Source organism: Rhinopithecus roxellana, chromosome 5 (assembly GCF_007565055.1).
Source record: "Rhinopithecus roxellana isolate Shanxi Qingling chromosome 5, ASM756505v1, whole genome shotgun sequence".
In the NCBI taxonomy this organism is placed as follows: Eukaryota; Metazoa; Chordata; class Mammalia; order Primates; family Cercopithecidae; genus Rhinopithecus; species Rhinopithecus roxellana.
This window is the reverse complement of record NC_044553.1, coordinates 168,750,382-168,776,350: the sequence shown is the minus strand read 5'-3', so window position 1 is coordinate 168,776,350 and position 25,969 is coordinate 168,750,382. Positions and strand designations below refer to the sequence as shown.

The 25,969-nt window shown below is 50.0% G+C and overlaps 1 protein-coding gene across 18 annotated transcripts in view; it reads right to left on the bottom strand.

The window, feature by feature from the left end:
- Positions 1-10,965: 10,965 nt before the first annotated feature.
- TLE3 (TLE family member 3, transcriptional corepressor) overlaps positions 10,966-25,969 on the bottom strand; it is a 50,280-nt gene continuing 35,276 nt past the window's right edge. For 5 of the 18 annotated variants that reach the window (XM_030929794.1, XM_030929795.1, XM_030929798.1 and 2 more), the window contains 13 exons: positions 23,649-23,768; positions 23,275-23,391; positions 22,541-22,591; positions 21,791-21,943; positions 21,277-21,418; positions 20,580-20,779; positions 19,403-19,479; positions 18,160-18,409; positions 17,550-17,797; positions 16,377-16,524; positions 15,519-15,669; positions 14,539-14,615; positions 10,966-13,344 (listed from right to left, as the gene is read on the bottom strand). In XM_030929794.1, coding sequence (XP_030785654.1) covers positions 13,237-13,344; positions 14,539-14,615; positions 15,519-15,669; positions 16,377-16,524; positions 17,550-17,797; positions 18,160-18,409; positions 19,403-19,479; positions 20,580-20,779; positions 21,277-21,418; positions 21,791-21,943; positions 22,541-22,591; positions 23,275-23,391; positions 23,649-23,768 — 1,842 coding nt within the window. In that variant the 3' untranslated portion in view covers positions 10,966-13,236. The remainder of the gene's footprint in view (positions 13,345-14,538; positions 14,616-15,518; positions 15,670-16,376; positions 16,525-17,549; positions 17,798-18,159; positions 18,410-19,402; positions 19,480-20,579; positions 20,780-21,276; positions 21,419-21,790; positions 21,944-22,540; positions 22,592-23,274; positions 23,392-23,648; positions 23,769-25,969) is intronic. The other 13 variants (XM_010363650.2, XM_030929800.1, XM_010363657.2 and 10 more) reach the window with 6 other exon arrangements.

Genomic DNA, 25,969 nt, shown 5'->3' with positions numbered 1-25,969 from the left:
TCGTCGACAAACAAGCTGATCTACATAGTGCATGCACAGCAGTTGGCAGCAGTTTCCAAATAGTGCGCTGCACAGAGGGATGGCTTCTCTGTGCGGTGTTCAGCAAAGTGGTTCAGTACTGTGGGCTTCCTCCCTCCTCTCTTCCTCCCTCCCTCCACCTGCTGACCATCCTGGGAGGCACCAGAGGTTCTCTAAGGAGTAGCTGCAGCTCTAGCACAAGGAATCTACAAACTCTTCAGGCTCATCCAAGGACAAACTAGCTCAGAACTGCAGAGAGGTAAGCAGTTCAGGGACTGGCATGTTTAAAATGCCATTCCCTCTCTAAACCTACAACTCCAATGCACCCTTAAACACCGAGTCAAATGTGACCTCCTCTGGAAAGCCTTCATGAATACTTGCCCTTTATTACCGTTCTGAGAGTTGCCTCTTTCCCCCTGATGAGGACCCCCACAATATGCTGTCCAGGCCACTAATTATTAATTAGTAGAGTTTGCTTTTTTCACTAACAAGTGCATCCTGCGAGGGTATAGATCACTTATCTCTATATTTCATGCCCCTAGCCTCCAACACTGGATCTGCTCTGTCTATATTTATTGAATTAATGCATGGGTGTATGGGCCGATATGCTTGGCTTACAATCCTGAACTAATTTTTAGATTCTATTCACTCTACTTCTCCTTTTAAGGAAAGGAAACTTTTCATTGAAAGCATTCTTTTGGGCATTTAGTGACTATTTACCAAACACCTATCACATGACAGGTACTCCATTAGGAACTGGGAATAGAGAAGTGAACCAAACTTGATCTCTGCCCTCAAGAAATTCACGGTTGGTTGGAAAAATGAGGCAAGCAGCAAATGAATAGCAACAAGGGAAGGATTTGAAATTCATCTTCACTTAGATGTAAACCACTCAGAATTTAATCTACTTAGCAAGGAGATATAGATAGAAGATCAATGAGGTTAAGTAAAAAACCCTGTAACCCTGAATTTGAATTAGAAGCCTCAGTAGACCTCATGGTGCTAACAAATATATAAATACGCACATAATGCATTTCTTAGCTCTGCTACTGAAAAGGCCTAGAAATGATGATCATTTCATTAGCATCAAGCACCCAGATTATGGTCTCTGAATACCACTTTCCACTAAGAGGAACCAAGGTTCATTGGAAAAATGGCCAATTCCACATCCAGGATGGAAAATGTACAAGATAAGCCAGGGACATTGTCTTTTACCAGAAAGCACAGAAGCTCTCAAAGACTAGTATGGTCATATTATAAAGACTCAGGAGGCATCTTCAAGAGGATCCCCAAATAGGATGATTTCAGAAGCAATAAGTATAACTCCACTTGACTCAAACATATCAAATGTGTTTAAATGCACACATTCATAATGTTTTAAAAAAGAATACCTCACTGGTCAATTGTTGAGGATACTAAAGAATTAACTTATTATTTTGAAACTTGGCAAATAAAGCAAATGAATCAAGCATTCATCTTGCCTTTCCTATACGAACTGTACTTCAAGGTAACCAAATGGTCGGTGAGGGGCAGTTTCTCTTTATAGCAATATTCAAGGAAATATTGCAATTGGAATCATCCTTATGCAGCGCCTAATGAGTTAATGAATCTACACAATGGTCATCAGTGACTGCTAACATACAAAAGGAGAAACATCTAGCTACTATGTGTTTCCTAATGAATCTATGAAGTACTCTGCCTCCCTCCAAAATCAAGCCTGGATCTAATCAAGCTCCAAGATCTAACTACAATTTAGCAATCAGCAAAATTCAGATTATGTGAAGCTCTAAGGACAAATTTTTTTTCCAGTAAATAAATGTGTGTATGGTTGTGTATGAGAGAGAGAATGTGGTATGAAGGAGGAATCTAAAAGACGTATCAATTGTGCTTGCTCTGTGTGGATCTTATTTGGATTCTAATTCAAATAAATATACTTTGTAAAAAGACTTATGAGACAATTGGGGATCTTTGAATACAGATTGGATATTTGATGATATGAGAAGTTATTTTTTAGGTTTAGTGGTATTTGGTTACATTTTCAAAACAGGTCTTACCTTTTGGAAATAGTAAAATATGTGCTAATTTAATGATGAAATGTCTGGAATTAGATGCATAATACTCTAGCGGTGGTGACTGGTGGAGATGGGTGGGGTATAGATAAAAGAAGATTAGCCCTGAGTTGATAACTATTGAAGCTGGTTGATGGGCACATGGAGATTCATTATTCTGTTCTCTCTACTTCTCTATCTGTTTGGCATTTTTCATAATGAAAAGCTAAACAAGTCTAATCCATGCTGTCTCTGCATGAGAGCACTGCCCCTGCACACTCACAAAATCATTAGAACCACAAAACAGTCAAGCTGGGGAGGACCCAGGGATTGATTATTCACCTGCCTTCAAGCAACACATAAAGGATGAGAAGATCAAGGACCGGAGAGATCCCGTGTCATGACTAAGGTGATGTGGTGAGCCCGGGGCTTTGCTCTCTGCCACTGGGCATGGGCACCCCCACCCAAGGCCCCCTTTGAGTCACCAGAAACTATAACGGGGGCGAGTTCTTTCTGGCTTTTTAAAAAAATCTTTAATTATGAAATATTTCAAGCATGGCAAAGTACAGAAAATAACACACTTCTAAAGCCACCACGCAGATTTTAAAAATGTGAACATTTTAACATTCTCTACAGAGTTTCTAAAAAGTAATAAAATGTGATAGGTATAGCTGAACTCCCACTGACCCTTCCTTTCTTCCCTCCCCACAGATAACCATTATCCTGGTGGTGTGGGGTGTTCTTTCTACATATATATATATACACACACACACACACACATATTACTCATATATATATGCTCAAATATAGAATTGTTTTGTGGATTTCTATTTTATATAAATAGTATCACATCATGTATTTCCTTCCACAACTTGCTCTTTTCACACAACATTGTGTTTTTGAGATTTATCCAAACTGATACAGAAAGATCTAGCTTATGCATTTTAATGCCTATTTACAATTTTATTATAGGAAAATGCATAGATCTTTTAAAATCCATTTATCCATTAATGGACAGGTTGTTTCTAATTATTTTTGCTCAAACAAGGAGGCAATGAAGATTCTGTACATATCTCTTCATGGAGTTGTTGAAGAGTTTCTCCAGGGTGCATACCTGGAAGTAGATTTAGTGGGTCACAGGGTTGTGCTGTTCCTCCTTCATGATTGCCAAATTGCTTGGCAAGGGTAAGATATTAGTAATAGTAATAGTTGTTTGGCAACCACAAAGTGGTTGAACCAATTTATGCTCCCACAGTGTTTGACAATACTAGTCATTCACCACCCTCGTGGAAGCTTCGTATGATCAAACTCGAAAACTTGCCAGTCTAATGGGAATGGGTCGTTCCATTTCATTTTGTTTTGTAAATTTGCATTTCCCTGCTAGCTGGTGAGATGTGGCATTTTTACGTGTTTATTGAGCATTTCTGCTTCCTCTCCTGTGAATCACCTGTTTCTGTGCCCTACCCATTTTCCTCTCGAGTTGTTGGCTTTCAGTGTACTGATTTGGAATAATTCATTATCTATTCCAGACACCACTTTCTTCCGTCAGTTATAGGTATTGTGTTTATGTTTTTTCATTTTTTGTTACTTTATAGTATCTCTTGTTGTACAGGTATTTTAAAATTTAATATCATCAAATTGATCTCTCTTTATTTTATTATAGCTTTTGCTTACTGTCTTGTTCAATAATTTTTCCCATCCTCTGAGTCCTGAGGTTGTTCTCCAATATTCTGTACTATAAGCTTAAAAACCTTAATCCTTTGAGAATTTATTTTTGTGTACTGTGTGAGGTAGGGATCCATTTTCCCACCATGAAGATGGCCTGTTGCTCCAGAACTTTTTGCTGAAGAGTGCTTTTCTCCACTGATGCATAATGCCATCTATGTGATAGTCACATTCTCACCTATACAGCAGTCTACTTATGGACTCTCTATTCAGCTCCATTGGTCTATTTGTCTATACACACAGCAAGAGCACACTTTCCTGCTTACTGTAGCTTTACAGTAAGTCTTGATATCTGGCAGGCCAAGTCCTCCTCCCTTATTTCTTTTCAAAATTATATTTGCTATTCTTGGTCCCTTACTCTTCATATAAATTTTGGTATCAGATTACCAAATTACACAGAAAACATTCCATTTGGATTTAACATTGTATTTATAAATAGTTGTACAAGACAGCTTCTTAAATGAAAAAACTCATAAATGACTTTCTTATAAATGACTATGGCATAATTTGTGATCTACAGAGGTCTTTTTACATTTAAATCTTCAATACAATTTTGTATTTTTATCCTTAAAGATCTTACATAGCTTTACTTGGATTGACTCATAGGTAGCTTTTATTGCTATTATAAATGCATTTTTCTTTACATTTTCTAATTGGTTGCTGCTTATGAATAGGAATGCTATTGATTAATGAAATTTGATCTTGGATCCAGCAACTTGACTAAACTCTCTTATTAAACAGTTTTATATTCTGTTTATATCTAGTCATATTATCTGCAATTAATTACAACTTTTTTCTTTCACTTCAATCATGATACTTTTATTTATTCTTTTTTTTTTATGTTATCCTATTGCATTGGCTAGATCCTTCAGCACAATGTTGAACAGAAACAGTAATAATGAATAATCTCGTGTTAAAAAAAATTGTTTTAAGAGATGGAGTCTTGCTACATTGCCCAGGCTAGTCTCGAACTCCTGGGCTCAGGTGATCCTGCCTCAGACTTCCAAGTAGCTAGAACAACAGGTACACACTGCTGTCCTGGCTTATTGTTTTTTATGACCTTAATATGATGCTTCTGAAACTTCACTGTTATCTATTATTTGGCTGCAGGTCTGATACAGCTCTCCATTGTCAGACTAAAGTTTTCTTTGATTCCTGGTTTGTAACTTTAAGGGAGTCATGAATGGGTGTTGAATTTTGTAAAATACTCTATCTATTTTTTACTGGTAAAACTTTCCAAGACTTCCAGGTGCTTCTAGAAAATAATTTGTGGCCTCCAATAGTTGCTTGTAGGGTTCTATGTCTCAAGCTTGTTAATTATGTTGTTCATACCTTTTATAACTTTATAAATTTCTCTCCGCTTGATCTACCAGTTCCTCTTAGTGGTATGATAAAACTTTCCATTCCTCCTTGTAATTCTGTCCATTTTTGCTTTATGTAGTTTTTTGGTATTGTTCTGAGCTAGGGATCCCCACTCTGCCTTTAAAGTCTTTTATTTATCACATTAAAGGATTCCCTTTTCTTTCATGTAGGCTAGCAAAAGTGTTTTAATTTTATACAATATGTCTGTGTTCACATGGTCAAAGGGAATCCTTATTAGCTTGCTGTTTCATTTTTCTGAATTGGAAATTCTAGGCCCAATCTTTTCATCTTCCAACCTGTTGCCACCAAACACTTGCACAGGGCAGCTTCCATCTGTGATACCCTGGAGAGACAAGGCCACAGCCCCATTCTCATTCCCTCTCTTGCCTCAGCAGTCAGGAGCTCCCAAGGGCCCACTTCTGACCTGTCTGAGAGGGGCACTGAGTCTGGGTCAGGTTGAGCACACGTAGGGTTTTCTGGGCATTCACTGAGATACTCGAATGGATGTAAGGAAGGTCTGATCTAGGCAGGGGAGCTTCTGTCTCTTGGCTTTTCTTCCCATACTCTTCCATCTAAGATCACTGATCTCCTCTGCCCGTGGGATCAGTTCTGTCCAAGCTTCTACTCCAGTCCTCATGAGGCAGGCAGTCCACCAGTCATCCTCCACTCACCCACCAATCCTCTCATCCACTCATCCATCCACCTATCCATTCATCGATCATTTCCACCACCCATTCATCTGTCCATCCATCCCAGCATTCATCTATCCATCCATCCATCTACCCATCCATCCATCCACTCATTTATCCATCCATCCATCCATCTACCCATTCATCCATCCACTCATTTATCCATCCATCCATCCATCCATCCATCCATCCATCCATCCATCCATCCACTCATCCATCCATCCATCCATCCATCCATCCATCCATCCATCCATCCATCCATCCAGCAGCAGTGTCATACAAACCTTACAAGTTGTGTGACCTTGGGGAACTTGAACTTTGGTTCTCTCATCCGTAAAATGAGTATAATAATAGCAATGACCTCATAAGTCAGTTATGAGAATTAAATTAAACAATATTTATGAAGCACTGATTGACATGCACTAGCACTCTAGAAATATTAGTGTATTATCTTCATCACACACTCACTGATTCACCCAACTAACATTTTCCTGAGTACCTACAATGCACTAAGCACTGGAAATACAAGACAAAGTCACTGTTCTGAGAGCCCACTGTGTGGTAGGAGGGTCAGTTGGGCATCAGGAGACAACATATCATTAAAGTAATACAGATGGTCTTTCACTTACAGTGGGGTTATGTCCCAATAAACCCATTGTAAGTTGAAAAAATTCTAAGTCAAAAATGCATTTAACGCCTGTAATCCCAGCAATTTGGGAGGCTGAGGCGGGTGGATCATGAGGTCAGGAGTTCGAGACAAGCCTGGCCAAGATGGTGAAACCCCATCTCTACTAAAAAAATACAAAAATTAGCCGTGTACGGTGGCGGGCACTGTAATCTCAGCTACTCGGGAGGCTAAGGCAGGAGAATCTCTTGAACTCGGGAGGTGGAATTTGCAGTGAGCCAAGATTGTGCCACTGCACTCTAGCCTGGGCGACAGAGCAAGACTCCATATCAAATTAAAAAAAAAAAAAAAAAGGCATTTAATACCCAATAAACCCATCATAAAATCAAAAGTCCTAAGTAGAACCATCTGTAGTCATACTAACATTGTGCTTGGTATGTGCTACCTAAAGTTGGGAGAGAACACTCTGAGAGCACCAAGGAGTAGGGAAGTGGGCAGTCAGGGAAGGCTTCCAGGAAGAAGTGACATTAAGGCCTACTCCTGAAGAATGAGCAGAAATTCAAAGAAGGATGCACCGCATTCCAAGCTGAAAGAGAAGCACATGCAAAACCTAAAATGGGAGAGCATTGCTTTTCAGGGCATTGGAAGTACTGTGCTGCTGGTGTGTGAAGGGAAACAAGATAAGTGGGGAGGGATGACTTTAAAGATACAGCGCCCACACCTGGATGAGTTAAGGGTGAGTTGTGCTGTGCAGAGGGCCAGTGAGGGGCTCCAAGCCAGGCAATGATGGGGCCAGATGTGCAGTTTATAAAGGTAACTGTGTGAGTGTGGTGAGAGCTTAGTAGGTATATTACCCAGGTAAGGATCTGATCATACACCATGATCCAGTCACAGATCCCCGGGTCTTCTAATGCCAATTGTGTTGGGGACTCAGAGCCCTGGGGCATTATCATGGGCATTCTCAGACATGGAATTTCAGCCTCCCTCCATCTTCTCCCCATTCCTCTGCCTCTTCTGGTTCAGGCTGGAACTGTGGTCTCTGGTCTCTGCCCAGCTCCCTCCTCTGGTTTCACCTGCCTGCTCAGCAAGAATCCGAGCCCAGTTTCTGGCCTGGAGGATACTGGTGGGGGTGAGGGGTGGGGAAGTTGCAGCAAGAACTGGGATGTAAGAAGGCTGGATGGAGCTGGAGGGAGGAGCAAGAACTAGATGGGTTAGGTAGGGATGCATTGTTGGGACCGTGCTCTCTTTTACCCCAGGCCTTAGCACATGCTGTTCCTTCCACCTGGAACACTTTTCTTTGAACTTTTCATTGCCATGCCCACGGTATTCTTCACTTCTGTTTAGCTCTTGGTCCTTCCAGGACCCTCTTGCTCTGCCCTTCCATACTCAAGTCAATGCCTCAGCTATGTGTGGTGGCATCTGGTTTGCACGTTCATGTATCTCACGGAGTGGGAATTGCCAGTTTCTATGTTTTCTCCCAGTTGGCTGAGAGCTCTGAGGGCAGGCACTGCATCTTACTATCTTTGCATCTTAGCATCGAGAACCATGCCAGGCACATGTTAGATTCTCACGATATAAACTGGTAGGATGGATGGGCGAATAGGATGGCTAGATAGATGGATGGAAGAGTGAATGAAGGGGTATATGGATAAATGTGTGGGTGGGTAATAGATGGGTGGATAAATAGATGGATAGAAGGATGGGCAAGATGGGTGAGTGGGTGAGTTCTAGGAGGTTCTTGAGGCAGGAGGCTGGTTTCCATGACTGTTCTGGGCCATCTCCTTTCCATGAGTCACTTCCTTACCAGTCCTGTTGGTAGAGCAGCAGGAAGACTCATTCCCTGGATATTTATCCTCCAAGCAACATCGAGTCCTATAAGCTGGGCAGCTCCCTCCTAGCTTTCCATCCTCCAACTGAGTGTGCTAAGGGTTTAGGGGAGGGGGATGTGTTTCATCATCATGTTGGCTTGGACTCTGTGAGTCATGGTAAGTCACTTGCTCACGGTAAGTCACTTGCCCTCTCTGGGACTTAATTGCCCCATCTATAAAATTGGGCTTAATATAGATGTCTCTTCAAATATAAAAGGTCCAATTTTGGTATAATGTTTAAAAACGCTCCATTAATCACACATTTTTTTTAAAAATCCAGATTTGTTTGCTTTATATTAAAAATGATGCTCATTTGTAAACAATGAATAAGTTATCGGGGAAAAAATTACACTTGTATCATCATGGGCTATTTGACGGCCAGTACCTAACATTCAGCAGGTTTGCTAAGGACTCTTCTCACTCCAGCATCCAGATCTCTGTGTCTCCATACCTTCTCAGAGACCCTACAAGTTACATAATTACTGCCCACGCTGGGGTTGGGGCCACCTGGGGGCAGGGAACAGTGCTGTGACTCAGAGGGAAGCTAGAAAGGGTGGCTTTTTCAGCTCTTGCCAGAGATGACCCAAACATTTTTTTTGAGACGGTCGCGCTCTGTCCCCTAGACTGAAGTACAATGGCATGATCTGGGCTCACTGCAACCTCTGTCTCCCGAGTTCAAGCAATTCTCCTCCATCAGCCTCCTGAGTAGCTGGGATTATAGGCGCCTGCCACCAGGCCCAGCTAATTTTCATATTTTTAGTAGAGATGGGGTTTCACCATGTTGGCCAGGCTGGTCTCAAACCCCTGACCTCAGGTGATCTGCCCGCCTCAGCCTCCCAAAGTGCTGGGATTACAGGAACAAGCCACCGCGCCCAGCCCATTTGTTTATAATTTGATGGGAACTAAAACCATTAAACCTGGCCTCTGACAACTATGGTCCTCTATTTTTTAAAAAAAAAAATCTTGCTTTGAGCAAAAACAGCACAATAGAATTGAAAACACTCCAGACATCATTTCACTTCTCTGGGCTCCGGTTACTGAGCATCCGATGCCCTGGGTATCACGCCAGACACTGTGAATTAGGATAATCTCAAACTGGTGAAAGCTCATCATTCACTAGCACTGCCGTGGGCTGATGAGGTCTTGTGCACTGCCCTCCAAGGAAGCTAGTCTAAGGTGGGAAGAGACAAGCAAATAGGTGCAGGGACCATGTTGTCAATGTTATGGTTGCTACAAGCCTGGATTTCTGCATAAGAGGAAAGGAACCCTTAGAGGGTGACAAAGAAAGGCTAGAAAAATGGCATCAAGGCCTCCTGTCACCCTGTTAAGTAAAAAGGGGGTAACGTGGGGGGATTAAGGATGGGAATAGCTTTACCATGGAGTGGGCCCCTTCTCTTAGAATGGAATGCTTCCCAAATACTGATGTGCACAGGAATCGCGGCAGCGTGTTAAAATGCAGATTCTGCTTCGGTAGGACTGAGGGAGCTCATTCTAGATTTCTAACTAGCTCCCAGATGTGGTTTGTGCTGCCAGCCAGGGTTGGGTGGAAAGCAATGGAGGGGTGGTGGGTGGGGAGAGGCAGTAGGAGGAAGCATGTGCAGTGAGAGGTTCAGTACAGGGGAGGCACAGTGTGCTGGCATTAAGGACAGCAGCAGTGGGCACACAGGTCAAATGAAGGAAGGGGCTGTATCATCTCCCCCATCTTCAACTGTGAGCTTCTATGGCAGGGACTGAATCTTGGTCATCTCTCCATCCTTGACTGTGCCCAGGAAATCTCAGTGAACAGCCTTGCAGAGGTTCAGTCTCTCCTCAAAGAGTAACACTGGTCTTGTTTTCTAGTAGGACAAGCCTGGAGGGCGAGTATTCCTGGAGGGACATTTTCCTCTTCTCCCAAACCAGGGCCTGCAAGCCCCAATTCCACCCTGATCTTGGTAGAGTCTTATTCTGGCCAGAGCCTGCTCCCAGCCCCCCAGCCCTCTTGCATTGCCCAGAGATGGATACACGAGAAAGGTATGGTCCGAGGTGCACTGTTTTCCTCACACCCCCCAGTTGAGGCAGAGCTGTGACCCACTGCAGCCTCAGTCCAGTCCCTTCTACCTGCTGGCATTGTCTCCTCCATAAGCCTGAGAGGATCTCCCTCCCCAGCTAAATGACCCCTCTGTGTGGAGAGAGGCCAGCTGTCCTTTCTAGTCATAAAGACTGGGCTTTATGCTGAGATTGTCATTCCTTTTTTTTCTTTAACGTTAGATTCCCTTTCTTGTATGAAATGACAGCAGGCAATTGTGCTGACTGAGAATGACTTTGACAAAATAAGGAGTTGGAAATCATGTTAATCTCCAGTGCCCCGAGCGCTTTTGCTAATGGGTGCATGAAATCCAAGCGCCTGGGTACCGCCCCTGGGAATGGGCACCAGCATTCTCCTCTTCCCTCCCAGCCCCCAACTCCCTCCCTGGGGACAATGACCTGCATTTCTGGGTCTGCCCCTTCTGCAAATGCTTCCTTCTGAATCATCCAAAAACACGCCTTTGTGACCTAGAGATCGAAGATCTCCTTGTCCCACCTAAACATGTTAAGTTTAAAATAAAATGGTGCAGGTTTCCAGGGTCCAGATGCTCACAGACACTTTGTAGTTTCGCTTCAAGTTCATTACATTTAATTTTTTTCCAAAAAAGTTTTGCATTGACAGCTGTACAATACTTTGGTGTTAACCTGTGGTCTCCCTTCCCCTCAGTGAACTCTGCCCTGCCCATCTGTCCAGAGGAAGTCTTAGCTCCTACCCCACACCCTCCCTGGCGCTTGGATGGGAGGTGACGCAGTGTGGGATTGTGAAACCCCCGCTGCGCTGCTGGGTGTCTGGGGGGCGGGGGGAGCAGCGCGTGGGAATGCTGTGAGATAAGAAGAGCTCGCATGGACGGGAAATGGCCCAGGCTCCAGAATGTGAGAGCGACACTGGCCTGGCTGTTTTCCTGCGGGGGGCACTGACAAACTGGGGGGAGAGGCAATTAAGACGCAACAATCAAACCAACCTTTAAATAGTAACTTTTAAAAATATAAAAACAGTTCAGTACAATGACTTTTCATTCTTTTTTTCTTCAGGAATAACTTTCTTCTACCCTCACCCTCCCTTCTGGCTAGAGCCTTAGCAAGAGGTGGCAGATGGACATCTGAGACCCAGGGAGATTCTGGATGCCCCACGCGCCCAGCCTTGGAGAGGCGCAGGGTGTGGCACCAGCCTCCACATCCCATGCCCGGTGCGCTCAGCTGGGGAGCAACCTCACTGAAGGTGGGTGGCGTTCCCTGGAGCCCCTCCCTCCTCCTCAGCAGACGGAATCACGCGTTACAAAATAATCCATAAAAATGCGGTATAAAAATTATCTTCGATATGCTACATCCATGGAGAGCCCGCCACCAGGACTCACAGCGGCCTTTAGCTTTTCTTTAAAAGAAGAATAAGAAAAAAAGACCAAAAGGAAAAGAAACAAAAAAAACCCCAAATCCTAACACCTCAGAACATGGCACCGAAAGGTGACACCCGCCAGAGGCAATAGTCTACCTAACCTGTTTGGCCCACGAGAGACTGCAATCTTCAAGAAATATCCACAGTGTGCCAGGATCTGCGTCCCCCTCTCCCACCCCCCAACCCCCACTGCTCTGCCCAGGGTGGGGGTGAGGGAGATCCTCCTTTCAGACTCACAACCCTGTAGGTTTATACACTTTCCCCCCTCTAAGGGGAGAGGAAGAGGCTGTAGGCAGGAAGGGGGAGAAGGCATTTTATAAAAGGACATCACTTCTAATTCTTTTTATTCAAATTAAAAAAAAAAAAAAAAAGCACCCACATCAGTTGCTATTTTTCTCTGGTAGCTCCCTGAGCTGAGTTGCTATGCTGTCTTCTAACTTTTTGTCCTTTTTAGGCTGTGTCCCAAGATTCAGAAGAGCTGGAGAGGGAGTTCCTTTGAACTTCCATTGCTCATAACAATAACTAAGTGTGCACCAAAGAGAAAGACCAGGCTGAGGAGGAGAGAGGGAAAGACCAAGAAAGAGAGACACAGAGAGGGCAAGGGGCAGCCAGAGTGCAAGAGACCACAGAAAGCTCTGTTTCTGCAGGCATCTGCCCGAACGGGCCCCCATCTCAGTGCCTTCCATCCCTCAGTCTGGCCGGCTCGTGCTCAGTCCAGATGCCCAGACCCGTGTGGAGGCACAGGCATTCCTGCAGGCACCTTGTGGCCAACCTGGCTGCCTTTTCCACAATCTAAGACTTTTCTCCTCATTCTTCAATTGGTTCCTCTCCCTGTCTCCTCTTTCCAGGTGAGAACATCTGTTTATTTAACAAAAAAAAAAAAAAAAAAAAAGCCACCACCATGAGTGGATTACAAATACAGCAGGCGAAACACACGGTCAGAGTTTCCGGTGGGAAGGGGCCTCTCCCACTGGTCAGTCCGCAATAGGAGTCTGTTATTTACATTTTTCACAAATTTTGTGCACTGCACAATCGGCAAAAAGAGACCCCCTCCCCCAGCACAACAATGTGGTCCACTCCAGCATCCCCGACCCAAGGTGGGGCACAGGGCAAAAGAAAGGGGAAGAACAAAGAGACTCATGAGCGGGTCTGTGGGGAACCGGAGCCATAAGCCTCCAATAAATCTATTTGTAGCAACTGCCAGCATTGTTCAGGGGGAGGAGGAGGAGCAGAACCCATCTGAGTCTGTGAGACACATCAATCTAGGCCCAGAAGTCCAGACCATGATGGGGCACGCGCCCTCTCAGCCGGCCGGAGCGCAGCCCCGAACGCTCGGCTGCCTGCGGCCCATCCTCCACCATCCTCGGGCCCCTCGCCTGGGGGTCTCCCTGTCAGAGCCGAGTCGGTTTCTCCCAGAGTTTGACAGCCCTGCTGGAGTTCTTGTTTAGTAGATGACCTCATAAACTGTGGCCTTCTTGTCACCAGAGCCTGTTACAATGTATTTGTCATCCGCCGAAATGTCACAACTCAAGACAGACGAGGATTCTTTAGACTGGAGGAGGAAGACGAGGAGAAGCAGCAGGAAGGCGTGGGGTGCGGGGAGAAAAAAGACAGGAATTCATTTTCCAGTGCTCAACACCATCTCAGTTCTCTTGGAAACAATCGCCCTCCTCTGCCCCTCTCTGATGCTCCAACCTGGAGCACAGTGCAGTGAAGAGGAGGTGGGGAGGCTTTAAACCACCCATGAAGCATTTTCAGGTAGAGCTCCCCTCCCACCTGCTTTTCCACAAGGAAAAGCTCAGCAACAGTCTCCCACGTGATCTTTACAGTAAGTCATAATGATCACAACAGGACGTTTTAGCACGAGCTTCTTTGAGTTTACAAATAGGAAGAAGCATTTCCGAGCTAGGAGCTGGCGTCAGCAGCTCAGGCCCACAGCCTGATGAGTTAGGAAAAGGATTGGCACCTGAAGTTTGAAGCATGTGCTGTAACTAGAGACCCTAACAATGAGGTTTGACATGCTGGACACCAGTCATTTCAGTCTGGGTCCAGACAGTGGCATGTTGGCTGCGGGAGTGAGAGAGAACGCAAGTGTGTGTGTGTGTGTGTGTGTGCGCGCGCGCGCGCGCGCGCGTGCAAGAGAAAGAGAGAGGAAGAAAGTGTGTGTGGGAGACCGAGTGTGCATGGGTAAATGAGTGTGAGTTTGATCGTGTGTGGGAAAGAGTGCCTGTGTGTGTGTGCATACACGTGTGTGCCCATCAAAGTGCAGTATGGCAGGCCCCAGATCCTGGTAGATTATAAAAAGCCTCTTCCTTTCCTTCTCTCTTTCCTGTCCATGTCCCTGCTGGTGCTGAATGGAGGTGGAAACACTCACTCACTCGAGGAGGGAAGCTGCCCAGCGCACCTCCTGCAGGTGCTCAGCATCCAGCCCAGAGCAAAAACATTTATGCTACTCCTCGCTCTCCAAATCCGACAAACAAATCCGACAAGGCCCCTGCTTAAAAGCCCTTGCCCTCGGGGGTCAGAAGCCATTAGTAGCAGATTGTATGTCTTGCTGGAGTCCCCAGGTCCTTGGGAGAACCCATCTTGCTTCCCCATCAGGTAGGGGTGGGGAGGGGACCAGGGCAGGTCTGATCCTGGCTCCAGGCTCCTCCTGTTCTTCCTCCTGCTATCCTCACTCCCATCACCACCGCCAAGTTTCAACTCTGGGTGGAACCCAGAGGAGGACTCAGATGGTGGGCAGTACCTGGAATATGCTGGCTCCATAAGGCGTCCTCCAGGCGTTGAGAAGGTTATCTTTCCCAGTGCTCACGAACCACTTGCCTGCAGGTGGGATGCAAAGGCATAATCAGGTTGTAGCTCACTGCCCTCCAAAGCAAGACCAGCCCCAGACATGACCGGCCGCCACAGAAAAGCAGTGAGAACTGCTAACTAGTATGACTCTTCAATTTCGAGAGGCATTTTGCAAACGACTCGTGGATACCTGGAGAAGGCCTTTTTTGAAATCCAGGGGGAGGGCTGGGCAGGGCTAGGATGGGAAAAGGTAGGATTTGAAGTTAATTGCAGTCATAACACTGCCCCGAAAGACTCTTGTTAAAGCCACTAAGATTGACTGGCCTTTCTAAATTCTACTACTAGAAGGCAGCGGGAAATACTGAAAATATCCAAGCCCTGGGAGTCTGGAGACCTGGCTGAAGACAGCAGTCAGTGGGCACCCTTCCTCCAAGCAGGCACTCGGCCAGGGCTCTACATGTGTTAAAGCTCTGTTGCTCCCTGAAAGCCATGAACACCATGCTATTCCCGACCAGAGAGGAAAATCCACTAGAGTTCAGAGAGGGTGAGATGTCCAAGACTGCACAGCTTGTCAGTGGAGGAGCAGACATTCCCATCCAAGGCTATCAGATGTCAAAGCCAGTGGTTGCAACCACCGAGAGGAACTGCCTGCACTGCTACTGTCCTGTTCCTTTGCCCCAAGCCTGCAAGAACTGGCTCTGGCCTAGTGTCCTGAGAGTTCAATAACTCATGGTGACATCTGCATCCGAGAAACAAGGATGGGGAACAAGATTACTAAAGGGTGCTGAAGGGGCACCAGCCCAGGGGTCAGGAGGCCTGGCTCCGGGGCCTGGTTCATTCTATAAGCTTTGGGCCCCTCTTCTGTCCTGTTGGCTCAGGCTGCCCTGGGCTCCCCACCCCACTCCATCAGGCCTGGGCCCATCCCAGGCTCACCGCAGTAGGCGAACTTGAGGGAGAGCACGCAGCTCTCGTGCAGGTGCAGCTGGTACTTGTCAGGCTTGGTGTGGTGCAGCACCTCCACGTTGCTGCTCTCCATGCCCACAGCCAGCCACTCCCCAGTGGGGCAGTAGCCCAGCGAGAAGATCTGCAGGCAGTGGGAGGGGAGACAGACTGAGCTCAGCATTCTTTGCCCTCAAGAGGAGGGCGGCTCCCAAAGGTGCTGCTCAGGTCCTCTGAGGCTCAGGGTCCCTCCCTACCCACCCAATAACCCAGGAGTATGGGAGGTCATTTTCCATCCCCATTTTATAGGTGAGAAAGCACACACATTTTGCATTCAAAGTTACTCTGTCTCTGTGACTTTCGTCTTCCCTTAAGAAAAAACTGAGTTTAAAAAAAAGCCTACTAAAATATTAAACATTTAAGATTAAAATATTAAAGTGGGGAATGCAAATAAGAAATAATAATCCCTGGCATCTACTGAATGCTTTCTGTGAGTCAGGTTTATGGCTACGGTTTTTAGAGGGATCATTTCAGGTGCCCACATCAGACCTAGGAGGGTGCTACTATTATTGCCATCTTGTGAATGAGGATGCCGAGGACAAAGTGCTCAATAGCAGCGGAGAAGGAAATCGAATTCCTACAGCTGGGCCAAAAGTGTCCAACCCCAAGGTCATCTCTGTCTGTTTCATTGCTGCTTCCTCCCAGAAGCCTTCCCAGATGGCTCAGGTTGGTCCCAAGTCTCTTGGCAATGGCTACTCTGTGAGGATCCCTTTGTCCCTGACCCAGCCACTGGGGCCCTGGAGGGAGGGAACACACTGCTCTTTGGGAAGGGAGGAGTCTTGGGCCGCACACCTGTGAAGTGAAGTCATGCTGCTGTAGCTGCCGGCCCTCCCGCAGGTCCCAGGAGCGCACCGTGTTGTCCAGGCCCCCTGTCCACAGTTTGGTGCCATCGTGGGAGATGTCTATGCAGCTGGCCCCATCCGTGTGGCCCTGGAACTGCCTATGAAAGCCAAGCAGGGAAGAGGGTGAGCCCCGGGAACCACAGACTGCCAGGTGGCAGCCATCCCAGGGGCAGTCTGAGTAGAAGAGGAAACTGAGGCCCAGAAGAGTGCACTATGTACATGGTCCCTTAGCGAGCTTGCAGCAAAGCTAGCCCTGGCCTCTTTTCCAGTTCCACAGAAGGGTTTGCCCCGGGACATCTCCCCTGGGAAACGGGGGGTGAAAAGGGGACCTCACACCAGGCCTCTGAGACTGAATCCCTCCAGGGTGGGCCTCTGGAGAAGGTGGAGCTGCAGGCTCAGGAAGGCCCTGGGGAAGCTACGTGTGAGATGACTGATAAAGAGAATGCAGAGCCTCACTGCCTTTAGGACACAGCTCCTTAGCCCGCACTCCATGCGCCCTCAATTTACCATCTTAATCTATCTGTTCACCCTGCATGAACTATGGGGCTGAGGCCATCCATGAACACGCTGAATAACACACACAGCCCATGTATAAAAGAGTCAGCTGGGCCAGGCACCCCGTCTGCCTTTGCACTGTAGCACAGTCAGAGGCAGACGCTCCATTGTCACTGTTTTACACAGGAAGAAACTGAGCCGCAGGGGTTCAGCGACTTGCACTAGGTCATAGTGGAGGCAGGATTCAAACCCAGCAGTTTTGTCCTGAGGCTTGTCTAGCCACCACATGATGTGGCTTCCCACTCAGGTCTCCCCAATCTGGTCTCTGGGCCTCTGCTCCCAGCCTCTCTGCTTGCTCCACTAATCTGACCTCCACTTTCCCAGACAAGCTCTAGCTCCACTTTCTTCCCAGAGCCCTCTCCAAACTCCTGGGCCCAATGGCCCTCCCTCCTCTGTCCCTCGCATAAGGCAGGCGGAGCTGTCTTTTCACCTGTGTATCCCTCATCCCAACGATTATGCCCACCCCACAGCACCTCAGACAAGACCAAAGTCACAGCAAACAAGACCAGGCAGGATGGGTAAAAACTTCCCCAGGACAGGGCACTAATGCTCCCTCCTGCCGGCTCACCTGACCAGGGTCTGGTTGTGCAGGTCCCAGACAGCTATGTTCCCGTCGCTGCAGCAGGAGAAGCAGACTTTGGCATCAGGGCTGATGGCCAGGGCATAACAGGCGGGAGCCGAGGATGTCAGCTCGGCCTTGATGCGGGGCGTGGGCGAGGCCAGGTCCCAGATGGTGAGCGTGCTGGCCTCGCCGCCCACGATGAGCGTGCGCCCGTCAGGAAGCAGCTTGCAGGAGCGGATGTAATTGTCCCTGTTCTGGAGGGAGAAGGGGCAGGGCTGAGTGCTGCCTACTTCCCCTCGTGGGCACCAGGAGAGTCCTGTCCAGCAATACGGAGCACCCTCACCAGCCCTGCTTACAGCCTCCCCTATACCCAGCAGCTGCCTGGCTGTCCCCATTCCTCAAATTCACAAGCCTTTGATCTTTCATGAATACCAGGAGGTCAGTATCAGCCCCACACACAGAAGGTACAACTGGGGCTCAGAGAGGTTAGTCAGCTTGCCTAAAGTTGCTCAGCCCATACGATGCTGAGCCGGGCCCTGAGGCTCTCCCCTGTGGCCCAGGCTGCCCCATCCTCCTACACCAGCTGGAGGAGGCGCAGCGGCCCTGGGATCCTCACCAGGCAGTCCAGCTGGGAGATGGGGCTCTTGCTGCCTGGCTGGCTGATGTCCCAGATCTTCACGCAGCCCTTGCCACCTGTGTAGACGTGCCTCGTGGGGTTGCTGATGGTCACGGCACACACCACCTCCCCGTGGCTGAGCGTGTTAATCTGCCGGGCGTGCCTCGGGATGCCGGGGCCTGCCAGGGCGTCGTGGGGGAAGGGCACGGGCTGCATCTGCCCATCAGCGCTCACATGGAATGAGTACGCTCTGAAAAGGTGAGAACCGTCACTGCTGCCATCCACCCCAGCCCCTCAGAGTTCCCACAGGCCTGGCCCAGGTCACCTGCACCGCCCCCGACTGGCTGCCCTGCCTCCAGGCCCCTCTGCTCTGAAACCTTTCGAATCCAGTAACCCCATGTACTGGGAGGGCTCCACCAGGGTGGAGAGTGCTTAACAGACCAGCTTTGATTTTTACAGCCGGTTATATATCCTTGCTCCAAATCAGACCAGAAACCCACAGATGTCCTGGAATGCCCTTTCCCACGATCCATACATTCCCCCAACATGCCAACCCTGGAAAGGGCATGGCTGAAATGCCACCTCTTGCTTTAGGAGCCGGCGGTATTAGGGAAGGGATCTGCTTGCCCCTCCAATAGCAAATGGGAAAGTCCGTGTCAGAGTCGGTGGGAGCCAGCCTGGCCTGCCTGCTGTTTCAGGCTCTGGTGGGCACCCTCTCAGTCAGCATCTGGATTCTCGTGGACAATTAGAGGACTGTGTCAGGCAGTGTCTCCGCATTATCTGTAGGCTCAATCTTTCAGTTTCCTAGCAACCCGAGGAAGTGAAGGGCCGGGGAGAGTGTGCCCTCCAGGGGAGGAAAGCACTGCTGACAGGGAAGGGCCTGCTACCAGCGGCACTGGGGCCTTCCCAGCAGGTAGAGCCCAAAGGAGTTGGCAAGGCCCACCACAGCTCCAGGTGACTCGGTGAGGAGTGTTCCTTCTCTCCCAGCCCAGTGGCCATGTACTTAGCTAACCCCATGGCTCCTCTGTTGGAGGGAGCTTCTGTGGGTGCTGAGAAGCATGGCTTGCCTATAGTTTTCTGGGGTTGCAACCAGGCCTCGGTGCCTCCAGAGGGACAGATACCTTTCCAAAGGGACATGCACCAGGGCAAACTCTGGGGATGACGTGTGTTGTTAGAAGTGGGGGGTAGAGTGCTCTCTCCTGCCCACCCTACAAAGCATGCAGTAAGTATAGCCAAAGCTTACGGTTTTCCTCCAGGAATGGAGGCCAGGCTTGAGGGCAGGCCTGTGGCCCGCATCGGGGGGTGAGGGTCAAAACCAACCTGTAAAGCAAGGCAAGACAGCCCTCCATCAGCCGTGTTGCCACACACCCCCACCCCTGCCTCCTCCACCACCCACCCCGGGGTCCTACCTGCATGGCTCTGCCACTTTATAACCCAAGAGACAAGCTGAGCAGAGCAGAGCCCATTGATTCAGAGGAGACACAGGCCCAGGAAGGCCCGTGGCAGGGAGCGGGTGACAGTGTGTAGACCCCACTCTGAACCAGCATCCTCCCTGTTCTGCAAGGCAGAGCTGGCCCTGCCCTACTTCTTTCCTCTCCTGTGGTCCTAGTGGGCCTGCCAGTGGAGAGGAGGCCACCCAAGGTCCAGGAGGTAAAAAGGAAAACTGTCTCCTAAAAAAGGGCCCATCTCTCCGCCAACCCTAACTACTCTTCTTTTTCTTTTTATTTTTTGAGATGCAGTCTTGCTCTGTCGCCCAAGCTGGAATACAGTGGCGCAATCTTGGCTCACTGCAACCTCCACCTCCCGGGTTCAAGGGATTCTTCTGCCTCTACCTCCCGAGTAGCGCCTGCCACCACACCCAGCCAATTTTTGTATTTTTAGTAGAGATAGGCTTTCACCATGTTGGCTGGCCAGGCTAGTCTCGATCTCCTGACCTCAGGTGATCCACCCGCCTTGGCCTCCCAAAGTACTAGGATTACTGAGCCACCGTGCCAGGCCCCTAACTCTTATTATTCATTCACCACAACAGAAAGTCTTGTAACAACCAGTCCCATCTATGAGACCCCTACTCCATGAACATCACCTGACTCGCCCTGGGATTCCCACCCCCCAGAGCTGGGAAAGGCAGGTGTCAGCCTCGTTTCGCAGACTGAAAGGGAGGCTGCCTTGCGTGAGGTCACAGGGCAGTTCATAGGCCAGTGGGGGATGGAACCCAGGTCTGCTGGCCCCAAAGCGTGTGCCCTTCCAGCTAAGTCTCAATTGTTTCCGATATACGTTCTCCCTACAGGGTCAGCTGCCTGGCCTCGAGACCCTGAGGGGCCCCCAGGCCCCCTTTGGCATGTGGAGAGCACCCTTCCAACCCCCCCCAGCTCCCCACACCGCGCCCAGTCCCCAAGAAAGGAGCCAAAAGGTCTACGTACAGCTCCAAAGCTCACCATTGGCGATCGGCCGTAAGCAGCGGCTGCAGCAGCGGCGGCGGCACTCATCTGGGGTGGGATGTTGTGCAGGCTGGCGTAGGCGCCAGGACTGGTGAGGGAGCCGTTCATCTCATGGTGGCTCATCATGGCGAAGGGCGCTGCATAGGAGCTGGTGATGGAGATGGGCGTGCGCAGAGCCGAGGCTGCGAGGGGGTGAGCATCAGGGAGGTGGGCCTAAGGGTGATTGGGACATGGCCACGGCCACCTCACCCAGCAACAACCCTCCCTGCATTCTTAAGCTGCCTGCTCCAGGCAGTCCTCTCAGACTGAACCCACCCAACTGGGATCCCTGCCTTCAGAGCCAAAGAAACTTAGAGCTTGGCAGATGCACCCACCTGTTTTTACAGAGCAGGATATGGAGGTCCAAATGGGCTTGCATAGAGCCTCATTGGACTAATGATAGGGGTGGGAACAGATCTTGGGAGCCCTGACCTGTCTGATGCTGTTTTCATATGTCTGGCCCAGCAGGGGCCCCAGAAACCCTGGTGTCACCTCCTCCTCAAATCTGACCGTGAAGTCCCCAAGGGCAGGCCCTGGGAGACACTGCCTGTGCTCTATCCCATGGGTGTGTGTGACTCCTGCCCTGGCCAGGGGCAGACCCCCTCCCCCCAATCAGATCAACCCAGCCCATGGTGCCTACCCATTATACCTATCGGGTCCATGCCTGGAGGTTTACCCGGCATCGACCTGAGCCCTGGGGTCGTGCTGGTGCCTGGAGTTGGGGCGTCGTTCCTTGGGGTTGGTGTGTTGGACTTGAGCCCAGGGGTAGAGGATTTGTCGTTCTGAAGAGGGGAGATGCACAACAAGGGAGGCCATGAGGCTTCCATTCTCCTAGGAGCCAGGCACAACTGGTGCCAGTCCCAACATGAAGCCCAGAGCCAGCCCTGTAGGAAGCTTCTGCCGAACAGCCTCTCAATCCTTACCCAACCTTGTTTGGCAGGGACTGGGGTGATCACTCCTATTTTACAGATGTAGCAACCAAGGCTCAGAAAATGTTAACTCATTAGCCCAGGCCCAGCAGGCACAGGAGGTAAACCTGGGCCAATCACCCATCCAGCTTCTTCTACTCCACCCCTCTGCCCGCCAATTGGCGCCACCCCAGCTCTGGTCCCTGCCGCTCCCTTTCCATTCCCTTCCACCCAGACCCCACATACATGACCAAGGTCTTTGGTCTTGGAGGAAGGTGTGCTACTGGAGGAGGCCACCGAGGCGGGGCTGGTGGGGGCATCCTTTTTCAGGCTACGGGCCTTGTCCAGCCCATTTTCAGGAGGGGAGTGTGCCGGGCTGACCCGGGGCGTTGCGGGGTCCTGAAAACACAAGTGATGCAGAGACGCACTGAAAGCAACAGCCAGCCTTGAGGCTTCCCTGCTCTGGGAGTGGGAAGGGAGAGGGCATGGGTGTGGGAAGAAGAGCTTGGCTCAAAGCTGGGGGTCCCACAGTGAGGGGAAACTAACTCTTAACCATCTGGTCCAACTGAGGCCTGGGGAGGGTGGAAGTGTGATCTGCCCAATGTCAAACACAAGTTCAGGACTTCAATCAGCCTGCCTGGGTTTGGCCAAGTGTAGATGCTCTCCAGCTCCTCCTCCTCAGGCCCCTGAGGCTGAGCCCCTGGGGGGATGGAGGATCACTCACGGGGAATAGAAGATGGCCCCTATCTGGGATCTTTGGGGGTGTCTCTCTGGAGACGCATTGCAGGAGGCCCTCCGGGCCCATAAATGCCTGGACACCATGCAGCAAAGCCCTGCCCTGCTCCTCTTGACCCGGAGACCCCAAGACTGGAGGCCTTGTCTCCCTGCTCAGTCTGCCAGCAATATTAGAACAGACAGAAGAGATCCCACCCTGGGGAGGAATAATCCCAAACCATCTCAAACCAAGAGCCCCCTTGTGACCAGGCCTGCCCATACCTCATTGGAAACATCCACCACCAGATCATCACTTTTGTCCCCATCACTGTCCTGCAGCCAAGGGAGAAGCCAAATGGTAAGAGGCCACACTTTCCCCACCCGACTGGGCCCAAACCACCCTATCCTTCTACTGGCCAGGACCTGACGCCAGGCCAAACTCCAAAGTCCATGCTTTCTACTCCAGCCCTGCCCTTCCGCAGGCTCCACTCCAGCTCAACACGGTCTCCCTGTGAGGCTGTCCCCTAGCCCAGCCCCTAGGTTACTCCACTCCTGTGCCCACTGGGCAGCCACACTGACACCCACCCCATCATAACAGTTCTAAGCCCCTGCCCCCACAGCCTGCCTTTCTGCTTCTCTCTGAAGCCAGAAGCTTCTTCCCAGCTGGTTTTACATTCACCACCCTTCACAGTCAGTGTGCTGCTCTCACCTGGTCAATCCCCCCGCTCTGCGTGGGATAGTGACTTGCCTTCTCTCCCAGAAACACAGCTGAGTGCCCTTTGGGTGTGCAATGTGCCCAAAGCCACACAGCAGCCATGTAGCTGAAGAGGGCTGGGTGCAAGACTGTGGAGGCCCTGCATCATATCCTCCCCTTCCCTCTGTCCCAGCTCTCAGCCCTGCACAGCCTGGCACAGGGGAAACACAACAGCCATGCTTCCACTAGTGTCTCATGTGCCGGGGGCATCCCATTAAAAGGCTAATAAAAGACATGACTGGGTGGCCAAGTGAGTGCATGCCTGGGGCCGACTGAGAGGACTGTAGGGTCCACATTTTGCGGGGCGTCGGGAGCAGCTCCTTAGAGCCAAGTGGGATTCTGGCAGCACCGTGACAGCAGCATGGGGTTGTTGGCCCATCTGTGGGAAGAGACCCCATGAAGGCCAGGATGACCTCCCTGTCCACCTTCGCCCTAGAGTGGCTCACACGCTCACAGTGTGTGAACTTCACCCTAGCCCCCTCCCCACCCTGCCCTCAATGGGGCCACCTATTGCCACCTGTGCTTCTCTGACTCACTGCCAGCCATAAGAGGACCCTGGCCACAGCTTGGGCCCTGCAGACACCCCCTGCCCTACCCAACAGAAACCCCAGTGGTGCCATGGCCCCTCAGACATACATATCGGCTCAAGCTGTCCTTCTCCTCCGCCTTCCGCTTCTTGGCTTCCATGCTGTAGTCCGCAGAGCCCCGGTGCTTTTCACTGGCCCGGAGGCTTTCCGAGGGTGACACAGAGTTATTCTGGAAGGAAGAAGAGGGTTTGGGGTTAAAACTTTCTGCTGTATGTAACAACTCCCACATCCACACACTGCTAAGTGCAGGTGACAGGGAGGTCAGAGGAGGGAAGAGAAGCTAAACTCCTCTCTGCCCTGCAGATTGTGGCTCCATCAGAGCCTTGCCAGGGAAGCCTTCCCCACTCCCCAGACTGAGTTCCTGGGCAGATGCCCTGGGAGCACCCCCAATTCTCTTTTGCAGCTCTGCACTGCTATTAAATAATTAACCTTGCAGTGAGCTGTCTGCCTTCTGGCCTGTGAGACTACACTCCGTGAGGGCGAGGGTCACCTGGGTCTCGTTCACCACCCATCTCGAGCCTGCCGCACTCATTTGCTCAAAGGAGGGGTAAGTGGAATTTGCACTGAGTCTTGTAAGACGGATCTGAGCTGACAGGCGGGGGCCATGAGCAATACTTCATTTGCTGAGCCCGACAGGAATGGGAAGATTGATAGGGAAGGAGGGTGTCAGGCAGCCACCAACTTCCCAGTGGAGATGAGCAGCCGAGCATTCGGTGTGAACACCCCGCCTCCACAGCAAGGCCGTCAGCAACTCTGGAGAAACACCAGGGTTGTGAAAAAACAAAAATGCCACGTCATGAAGCCTTCCCCTCTGACAGAGACAGGAAAAGGCACAAGGGCAGGGACAGTCACCGCCTCTGTAGCCATTACCAAGGGGAGACCCCGAGAGGTTGGTGAATGTGTCCAAGCTCCCCTAGCAGAAGGTGGCACAAAGGGAACCTCAAATTTTCATGAGTTCTCCCTCAACTACAAAGCAAATGAGGATGAGAAGCCTTTGGGATGGGAGGCCTGGGAAGAGGGAAGATGACGGAGCAGTCCTGGGGGTTGATAGTGGTCAGAAATCACCATGTGGCTGTTACCACCGAGCTGGGGAGCAGGGAGGGAAGTGCTACTGGCAAGGCACCTGCCAGCAAACCTCTGTGTCCAAAGAATAACATCAGGACCAATGCCCCTCTACAATATTGCTGAGGTTTACTCCTTCCTAAGAGCCCAACCTTTACCTTCACCCACCCACCAATTTCCAAGCAGCTGCCCTGGGTCAGGTCTGGTGCTGCAGGCCAGGAGTGGCAGAAAGAACGAGACACAATCCCTGCCCTCCAAGGCAGCTATGGTCCAGTTATGATGGAGCTGGAAGAAAAGGACAGGCCATCCCGGGTTCCAGTCCCCATGCAACACAGGAGGTCACATGGAGACACAGAGGGACATCTGTTCAGAAGAGAAGAGCATCAGAAGCCAAGTGGAATGAGGCTTCACTTCTCTTCTCCACTTTCTCAGAGGCCAAGGGTGGCTCAGGGGCAAGGGCCACTTGGAGGGAACAGAGCTGGGCAGTATTCGGTGGGAACAGTGCGGCAACCAGCCTCAGAACTTAATTTCCTTTCCTAAGCCGGTTTCTGGGCAGCCCTTCCCTGCCAAGTTTCTGCCTGAAGCAAATTAAAATGGCAGAGTTATCAAGCCTTGAAGAAAAAATGGAGGTTATAATGGAACTGCAGCTCAACCTTCCCCACAGCCGTGCAGGAGCGGCAGCGATGCGCGCACAGCCGCAATTCAATTAGCTGCTGCAATCGCCGGCAGAAAAATCACCGTCATTTCATTTCATTTCCTCTGACGGTGGCGGCCACCCTGTGCTAAGCAGAAATGCTTCCAGCCCCTCGCACTGGCTGCCCCTTGCGGGCGGGCGGGCAGGGGAGGGGGCGAGCGGCTGCTCGTGTTTCTCCTTGCGACCCGGTGCTCGGCTCGGGAGAACAGCGAGCTCTTTCTTCTCATGCAGTCAGGCTGAAAACCCTCGCCGCTACCGGAGAGTCATGTCAGGCATTTAGCGGCATCGATCCAGCCCGCCTCTGGCTGGCAGGCGGCCAAAAAACTAAGTATTTTTTATTGCTTCGGCTAGGCAAGGAAATATGAATGAAGCTACCTCTAATTGGACTCCAGACTAACCCCTCTGGGACAGCTTCCAGCCCGTCCCCCATCCCCCCTCCCACTCTGACACAGCCTTGCCCTTCCTGCCGTAGGCCTCATCTGTTGACAACCTGGTTTCCAAAGCCTGATTATTTCAGTCTACACCGCCCCTGACACCATCACCACACCACATGCCATGCGCACAGCCTCAGCCCTCAGCTGCCCACTGCTGCCTCTGCCCAGCATCTTGATTCA